A 10,006-nucleotide genomic window follows, 5' to 3' on the forward strand; every position below is an offset into this window, starting at 1 on the left:
GCCATTAAGAATAAAGCGGACGTTAAATTGAATAATCATGTTTTAAAAGTAAATCCAGCTGCTGGAACAATCGGCGCTCTGTACCCTCACAGTCCGCTCTCTGTCCAAGAGCGCCTAAGCCAGGTAAGAGTCACATCGAAATCACACTCAGCCCTGCCGCTCTCTTAAAAAGCTTCTACTTATCTACCAGCCACAGGACTTTCTCTTCACAACCATGTAGACGACACTCAGAAATTGATTAGGTAAAGAGCGAGGGACCCCTTTTTTCACATAGCAGCTATAGTACCACTTTCACGCGGTCACACAATGCTGAGATTTCTGATTTTCTGTCCTTTTTGGGGGGGTTTCCGTTTGGATACTCTGATCTTCCGAGTACATTTTGACTTCCAGTCGTTTCGTCGCATTTTTAAACAGTCAGGGACATCTGAATGTTCAAGGCGAAAGAAACTAAACGGCTCATCGGCAGAATTGCGGAGCTCTGGTTGACTAATGAAATCCATTAAAAAGACAAAGCCAAATTAAAATTCCACTAGAACATTTCCTAGAAACACATCAAATAATGAACCTGGGGCGCAGGGGTGCCAATGTCTTTAATTGTATGAAAAATTAAATGTAGCTGAAGTGAATCAAAGCTTCTAATACAATGTCTTTATTGCACCAGCAGCACATCTTTGCATTAAATTTGGTCATTAAAACTCTCTGGCATATATCTGATGTGTTACTCTGTATTTGTTCATATATCTCTCCCTCTCTCTCGAACAATCAAACAGGCAATGCTGTGGTTTGGATGTCCTCCAGACATCCTGCTTCTCCTGCTTTGTGGTTTTGTTTTGCAGATCTCATCTCTCTCTTCACCGTTCCTCCTGATTGACAGCTGAGCTCAGGTATGAAAACAAACACAGCGCTCCAGCGGCGGCGGGTGAAAAGCGATCCGCTGACTCTTTTACGCCCTGTACCCGCTACCGCTACCCCTCAACCCTGTGCCGATTTCAACACGGGGCTTAAAGAAAACATAGGATTTGGCAACAATTAAGAACACTCAAAAACAATTCTGGCCTTCCTCTCGAACTCATGCATCAAATAACCGGATATAATTTAGATTTTTTTTTAGATAAACAGAGCTTAATAACTACTTCTTCAAATATAAGAAACATCCAAACTGAAAAAAAAAGGATCTGGATTTTGACTTTGTTTACTTGTTTTGTGCAACAGAGTTGGGCAGGTCCGAACATGTCAGTGCGTTTTAGAAAACAGTCTAAGTGTTCTCAGAGTTTCAGCTTTTTTCCACTCTCTCTCCACCATTGTTCTTCATTCCCCAAGGCAATCAGTTACTTTTTGCACCTCCTAAACTCTTTCTTACCACAGCGCAGTGTCTCGACAGGTTCACAAGGTGAAAATATGTAAAGGTTTTAAAGAACAACTGCGGAGATTTCAAAAGCAGTGAGAAACTTTATTTTGTTCCAACATAGTTTGGCGAGGACAGTGATTCCCAGCCGATTTATTGATCGAATAAAGATCAAAGGCGGGTCTTTGTAGTGCCATGACAATAGCACAAAGAATTGTGGGTAGAATGCACAATGCCATCGGTTCAGATATGAGAGCAAAGACAGCAAGGCCAAACAGGCAACAGCCTCCTATTCATCCTCGTGCCATCTTTTATCCAGCACTCTCCTCCATTAATTTCGAGCTGGAGGAACGCGTGGCCTTTGTATTGATTTTTTAACCCGACTATTAATGCGCTCTCTGATTTATCATAACACTTTAGATCTTAATCATAAGTTGTGTGTGTTTTCTCTTTTCCAGCTTGGTGCCTTTGTTTGTGTATTAATTAAGCAGACCTTGTGTGTCTCCAACCCTGAGCTTCCTTTTTAATTGCCCGTATTTACATCAGGCCGACTTCAAACGCAGAGAGAGACATTTTGTAAGGGGGAGCACAAAGGAGGCCTTTGAAATGTCTACAGTCATATGAAATGGCAGGCTAATTAGAAACCTTAGGCTGCCGGTATGATATGAAAAGTAATTCTGTCTGTTTCTCTACAGTCGCCCGCAGCCTCGCTGGAAATCACGACGGAGGCCACTGGTGGGGTATTATCAACGCCTTCTACCTGTTTATACCTTTTAAACATGACCTCACCCAATGCCATTTATCCAACAGAAAAATACCCTGCAATTTAAAAAGATCTCCTTTCAAAAGGCTAAATCTTTCCTCGCCATTTTCTTTGCTGCACTTTGATCTACGGTGCCACATAACAGGGACAGGTACAATGAATCTGGTTTACTGAGATGTGATTTACATTTGGGGGTTCATTAAGGTTATTGCCAATGAATGCACTTATTAGAATGTGCGACTGTTTCTTTTCCCCCTCTTCTCCCCCCACGTCCACCCCTCCTCCACCCACATAACAGAGAGTAGGTCTAATCCAATAATTAAAACCAAGGACAAACGTTTTTCATAATTCTAAACAGTGCAGGGATGGAAAAGAGAACCATTAAGCGAGGGAACAAAAAACAATAACACTTCTCTCCAATGTTATTACCCTTGCAATCTAAATCCAGCTATTAACTGCCTCCTAAACATCTTCTCCATTAAAAGCGTCCTGAAATACTGATGCTATAACATAGAGGATATTCTAACCGTTTTGACACCTGTACCTCACCCAACAAAAAATGCTGTTATTGAAACACATGACTGTAAATCAAGAGTCAATGTAAAGCTCTGAGGATATGGGGCAGATTGGTGTCGGCTGGAATGAACGGCGAAACCAAGTGTGCCAGAGAAAGGGAAGAGAAAGAGAGTTCGAGATAGTGAGGGAGGAGTGTGTGGCTGGAGCCGGGCAGAACTAGTGTGTTATCAGAGAACCGGTGCAGTGCCGTCTCCTGCTACATAAACACGTCTCTGTAACAGCCAGTGCTAAGACCTGCTCATGGAATAAAATAAAAAATAAAAAAGCATACCCCGCCTTCAGTGGGTAAAAACAGTGTATGGGCCGCACTATCTTCCAATACAAATACACCCATGCAATCATCTCCCCTTTTCTCTGTTTAGATCAAGCCCATCTTTGCATGCGTGTTCAAACATTATAGAAGTGTATTTCACCAGAATACACAGAATTCTGTCTAATTTCCATTCCAGGAGATAAATAACAAAATATAGCTGCCATAATGCACATCGAACTCATATAACAGTCATGCTGAGTGACCAGAAAAGGTTGCTTTCTGATATTTTTCTGCCATATTCAGGCACGTGGACCACACCATTCTTTCTTAATTTGATGGAAACACATTTGTAGGCGTTACCTTTAATTTCTCCTAACAGCTCGCCTGCGTTGAGTCGCTCCATCTTTTCTTTCCAGTCTTTAGAAAGGAGTTTCTCCATGCAGGAGGATTCTGAAACACAGGCGACATCTCAGAATTAAACTGAATGCATATACAAACGAGGTAAAACCATTTAAGTTTCAGGCTGTATTATATGCTTCTCGCATAGTAGATTTAAAGGTGCAGTATGTAAGATTGACAGCTAGCGGTTTGAAAAGGGTACTGCAGTTCAAATTAAAAATATTGCAGAGGGATGTTTCCCCCGTTTACTCCTCCTCAGACTCGACGCTCTCGCGGGTTTCCAGATTGAGGACAAGCAACAGGAGCGAGCGAAATTGATAATGGAAGGCGATGAGATATATGGCTTTTTATGCCGAGACATTTTAGGTCGGGTAGAATCTGCGATCTCTGACCTAGTTTGTTTGCTTGGCTTCCATGGCTGCAATACGCTGTGTTTTCCACCAACTGGCAACCCAGGGTGTCGAAATACTATTGGGTAAATTTGCAGTGGGCGAAACAAAAACAGACATTCTGACACGGAACACATATTTTAAAGTAAAATAACTGGCTGTAGCATTGTTTTTAAGAGAAACAAGTAGGTGAACTTGGCATGTTTCCTAAATCTCTGCAAACATATTGTATTTTTATGCTTTAGTACAGTCAAAAAGTTACATGCGGTTACCTTTAAGGTTAAAAGGTTAAACTATGAACACAGGTACGGTATAAATACAAATGCAAATTAAAAAGAACTGCTCTATTTAAAAAAAAAAAAAAGAAATCTAAAATGCTTACAAATCATATTAGATCGAATTACCACAAACACAGTTAGTGAAAGAGTGAACTTACTTATAGCACAGACAACTGCAGTAAAGAGGCATTCATATGGTGAATGCAGTAAAGTGTGCATTGAAATACTGCACTGAAAATCTAAATACTGCAGCGTGTCTTGAAAATCTCTCAAATCCATAGCTTTGGGTATGACCCACAAACCTTGAGCAACAAAAATATGTGTGCTCATAGAAAAAAAAAAGAGGCCTCAAAGAGAAAGAAAGAAAGAAAGAAAAATGTGTGTGTGTGTGTGGGGGGGGGGGGGGGGGCTTCAAACAATGTGTTGAGCAAAATTAAAGAAACAAATTCCTTCTATGTCACAGGAAAGTGAATATTACACACACCTGGCTTTCGACAGCCATGATACACGATAATTGTTCTGATGGCTGGACCGTGATAATAAAGTGAAATTCTATAGCGATCAGTAGCTGAGTGCATTACAGTAGAAAAGTGTCAGCTCAGTTCATAAAGAGTATTATGTGTGATGTCTAGAGGTCAGAAAAAAATTCTAATTCTAAAAGAATAAACACAGTGGGTGGTAACTACGTAGATGAAATGCTATGGTGCAATATTTTCAAGTTAGGTCAACTACATTCTGTGAAACTGTCAAGGTGAATTTGTTTCTACCTCAGAGTGTAAAAAGATATTTTTTTATGAAAGGTACTAATTTTATGAAAAAAATTGTATTCAAAGGCCAGGTATGGAGTTTCTTCAATTCTGAATCGTGCACATACAGAGAGAAATACAAAGACGAACACGCATATAATATGTAGATAATGTGAGACGTGACCCCTTGTCTGCTGAAGGTCAACCAGAGAGGCTGAAAGAGTGATAAGAACAAGGCGCCGCACAAAGAAAGACATTAAAAGGGAAGGTAGACAGGGTGAGATGGGCCCGCTTGACTGGCCCCGCACAGCCGGCAATGATGAAAACAATTAACATTTGTCTGGCAGACAATGAATCAGGAGGAGGAATGGCTGGAATCCGCAGAGCTGCGGCCCCGAGGTCATTGATAAAGAACACACTGCTCACCAGCAAGAGCTTGAAGCTCACAGCCTGGGTCAGCCTGTTCCCACCGCACAATCACACACACACACACACACACACACACACACACACACACACACACACACACACACACACACACACACACACACACACACACACAGGACAGAGAAACACCCAGTCAAATGCAGTGGACAGTAAGAAGAGGAATCAGGTGAAGTGTTCAACAGACTCAAACATCAGGCACAGTTTAAAGTGAGAGACAGTATTAATACATCTCTACCTTATCCAAGCTGATGAGCTCTTTGCAGGCCATGACCCCTGAACAGAGGGGCTGCGGGTCTCATGTTGCCATTGGATGACATCATGGACAGGAAGAGTAGAGTTTGTTCCCTGTGTGAAAGGCTAAAGGGCACGGGGCTAAAGCAGACATTCTTGCACGCCGCTGGCAGCCCTCCGGCACCGTAAGCCATAGTTAAACCACTCGTGGACACAATGGATCATTTGTGAACACACTTTGCCAAACAAAAGGGCACAATTCATGAGAATGGGAATGACTTTGGCTATTCTGTTGTGTGTGCTTTGTGTCTGCGTGTATTGTAGTCATACAGTATCTTGAGGTACTCCAGGCCATTGAACATTCCCAATGTGTGACATCATCACACTTATGAATGTGGTGTGATGCGATCTTCATCTCATGCCATAAAAATTGATGTTGCAGCTATGCCTCTATTATCATGAGCACTGCGTTATCTTATTCACTACTTAAAAAACATTGAAATATGTAGGCATGTTCCACCAGAAAAATCACAATGTGAGATATAAAGTCATACTGAGACATTTAAATCACTTTGTGAGATATCATTTAGCAATTGTGAGAAAGTTGCAATTGTTGGAAAAATGTTGCAATTGTGATTAAAAAAAGCTGCTGCAATTAAGTTTTTTTTTAAATGTTTTTGAATCTTTTATGCTTACCAAGGCTGCATTTATTTGATCAAAAATACGCAAATAGCACAGCTGAAATTATCCCAGTCTTCAGTTAAACATGATCTTTCAGAAATCATTCTAATACTGTATGTTGATTTAGTGTTCAGTTACCATTTCTTCTTATCAATATTGAAAACAGTTGTGCTGTTTAATATTTTGAGAAACTGAGAAACTTTCTTCAGTATTCTTTGATGAACAGAAAGTTCAAAAGAACAGCTTTTTTTTAAAATAGATTTTTTTGTAGCAATGATAAAAAGTCTGTACTTTCACTTCTGGTCAATTTAACAAATTCTTGTTGAATTCAATTATTATTAATAATAATAATAACAAATTACTGGCCCCAAATTTTTAATGGTATTGTATAATGAAAAATAAAATATTACCTTCTTTTTGTTAAACAACCTTCCATAAATCTGGGTATATTGGTAAATAGAAATCAAATGAGTGATTTTTTATGTGGGCATAAACATGTTTGACTGAGAGAGAGTCCATGTGATGGGCACTGCTGTATTACAGGGCAAGGTTAGATCAAGGGGAGGTCACATTTTCTTTGATTCTCCATTTCCTCTATTTCAGAGGGAACAACAGGACATCTCCGTTTGGGTCATTCTAACATTATTTCTACTTTACTGACTTTCTCAATCCAGGTCTCACAGTTTGTTTCCTTGACCTTATAAGATGCTTCGACCCTGTGTTTATGTGTCTGTGATTGAGGTCTTTTGAATAAAAGCGCTTCCTGTCACAACACTCCTCCCCTCAGATAATAACCGCATACATACGACACGCATACCAACATATACACATGTATAACAAATAGCAGTGCATTCTTTCCTCTAGGCTGGAAAAAAGAACTGGAAACAGAGAAACTTCCTTTTATGGCACAGGGCCGGGATGGATCTGTCCTGGGGGTTAAAAGGTTTTAGGGAAGACTTTTCCCATATTCCTCCTCTGCGTCTTACACACAAACACACACCAACACACGGAGCAGTGCACAGATGCTTCTCCAGCACTTGATCATTAAGGAATGCACCAACTGTTGGAGATAATGCGGTGCCAGCTCCCATTCTGCTCCACTCTGCCTCCCCTGAGAGTGGCCGCTCCCTCACTCCTACACACACAACACACACACAACATTACAGCTGGAATGTGCCAAAGCTGTCCTCCACAAATTTTTACCTGAGCGAGGTGAGGAATGTCCAGCATTTGAGGATGATGCAAAAAGCAACCTGTCCACAACTGTCTGAAACTATATGGCTCTTTCTGCATTTTCATGCGAGGATACTTTAGGAAAACAAGCAGTTAATGAGACAGACGTCTGGTTTTTTTCAAAGTACCCTTATAAAGCTAGAACATTTGAAAGGAATTTGGATTAATAATAAGGGGATATTTTTTGCACAATTTCCCAAGTTGCATTCCATCTTCTCCGGAGAGAGCACTAATGCCAATGGAAACACTGCTTAACATCTGGATAATACTTAAATGTCATACTAACATTTTACCGATGTAAAGGAACAAAAGTGGACCATTCATTTTGAAAAATCAAACAAAGCTTCAGCCACATCCATTCATCTCTCAGCACTGCTGCTACTTCAAATGAGAAACGCAGCACAGCTCATTGAACAAGGTACATTTCCTTCCCACATTTGCATTCGGATTTCAAAATACAAAGAGTTCAGAGACAGTCTGACATTTATAGACTCTGAAAACTGAGGAGGAAGTGTGGAAAAGACTTGTACTTGTCTGTAAAGGCCTGTCAGAGGCCTAGAATGAGCAGATAAATAAAGCAAGCACTGACTTTATTGTCGTTATCCCACAAGACCCTCCTCATGCCCTCTCTCCTCTCGGATAAAGCGTGGCGTGGCTCAAGGGAAACCAATTCAGCCCAGATGAGATTGGAATGAAAACAATGGCCCTTATCGGTATCCTTTTTGCATTTTCCCAAGGTTCCCCCATCTCAACAGACGGCTTAGCCCCTGCCACAACGGACCCAGAGCAGCTTTCTCGGCTCTTGCCCGTCCCACTGATATGACATGGCACGGGCACTGGGGAGAGGTCTTGGAGGACGACCCACTGATCTAGAACCTCCTGGGAACTAATTCTAAGAGACGAGAAGAAGAGACAATGAAGAGAGAGAAACAGAGAGACTTGTCTCAGTGCGTGTGTTGACGCTCGGGAGACCATCCCTGTCAAAACACCAGGATTAGAAGGCAGCACACTCGGGCAGAATAAATAGCATGTCACAATCCTTTTTCTGGCCCGATAAAGCCAAAGCCCCTACTCTATGAAAGTGCCATTATAGTTGTAAAGTCAGAGAGACTTACTGATCTCAGTGCAGGAATGGGCATTTGAAGAGATGTAACAACCTTCCACTGATTCCTTGACATAATGGATGAACTACACCTGGCCCCTGCGTATCTAACCACTCATCTACGATCCGATCTCGCCAGCTCGGTTTTCTGCCAGAGAAATCTTGCTCTTCTCCACAAAGCAGCTCAATTAAGACACCTACAGCAAAGATCAGCTGACAAGATTACGCCGATGGTCTTAAACAGATGAAAAGGAAGAGCAGCAGTGCTCATAAATCTCAGCAAAGATTCAGTGTAAACAGTTTTCCTCACCACATGGAACACAGAGCCAAAATTGCATGTCTAACAAAAACCATAACAGTGGAAAAGTAAAACACAGGTAGCATTTGGCACTGACATGTCATACTTAACCATTATACAATATTTAATTACATCATACTATATTATATTATTAAAAACAATTTTTTTTAATAATATTTCACAATTTTACTGTATTTTTTTATAAAATAAATACAGCCTTGATTAGCATAAGAAACTTCTATAAAAAAAATATTTCAAACAGCAGTGTATAATATATCATATTATATGATTTAAACTATGATTTTAACATTAATACATAGTGCTCAAGTCAACAGTTTACTTTGTAAAGTTTTACAATTGCAATAACCTTAGAGTATTCAAGCTAAATAAACGTAATGCAGTTATGTAGAAATCTACATCAGTTACTGTCATTAATGACCTCCACGGCTGTGTACAGTATGTGAGATGAAGCTGTGTCATGCCCCTGAAGAAGCAGTTGTGCTGAGCGGAGAGGGTGTACCCCCATCCCGACAAGTCCTGCCCTGTGGCAGACAGCCAGAACATCTGCCATCACCCCCAGGTCTCACACCGCCACTGTAATCCCCTCCACAGGAAGCTGCTCTTCCCCCAATCAATCCTTACACTTGAGAAATGAGAGAGAGACAGAGACAGAGAGAGAGAGAGAGACTCTCTACTGAAACACTCCACTTCACAGTATCATTACAGCTGCCCTATTGTCCCTGTGCTGAGTATTGTCAATTGTCCACCCAACACTGCATCCTTAATCTGACTTTCAATGAACTGTAGCTACAGTACATTATGTCTCTTCCTCTCAATAAACCTCGAAAAACATCACTATTGTGCTCAGAATCTCCTCTCAGAGAAAGGAGGAGACAGACCTCCCCCTTCGGTCCAGCATGTGAGCGGCCCACTCCTCAGGGAAAACAGGGAATTACCAAATCGATGATCAACTGACAATGACGATATAAATTTCCCAGGCTTTCTTCTGAGCGCGCCATCTAATGATGGAGAAAGCCGAGGAACCATTCCCAGTTCAAATGGAGAGAGAGAGAGAGAGAGAGAGAGAGAGAGAGATGAGAGAGAGAGAGAGAGAGAGAGAGAGAGAGAGGAGAGAGAGAGGAGAGAGAGAGAGAGAGGAGAGAGAGAGAGAGAGAGAGAGAGAGAGAGAGAGAGAGAGAGAGAGAGAGAGAGAGAGAGAGAGAGAGAAGAAAAGTAGAAGAAGCCCAAGTGAGGTATTATGGTTC

General features: G+C 41.2%; 1 protein-coding gene across 48 annotated transcripts in view; it reads right to left on the minus strand.

Moving 5' to 3' along the window:
* The window catches only part of sox6 (SRY-box transcription factor 6), a 147,889-nt gene that overhangs the window by 68,754 nt on the left and 69,129 nt on the right, over positions 1-10,006 (minus strand). For all 48 annotated transcript variants that reach the window (XM_079596628.1, XM_079596612.1, XM_079596635.1 and 45 more), the window contains one exon: positions 3,298-3,387. In XM_079596628.1, coding sequence (XP_079452754.1) covers positions 3,298-3,387 — 90 coding nt within the window. The remainder of the gene's footprint in view (positions 1-3,297; positions 3,388-10,006) is intronic.

Source organism: Phoxinus phoxinus, assembly GCF_949152265.1.
Source record: "Phoxinus phoxinus genome assembly, chromosome: 2".
NCBI classification, from domain to species: domain Eukaryota; kingdom Metazoa; phylum Chordata; class Actinopteri; order Cypriniformes; family Leuciscidae; genus Phoxinus; species Phoxinus phoxinus.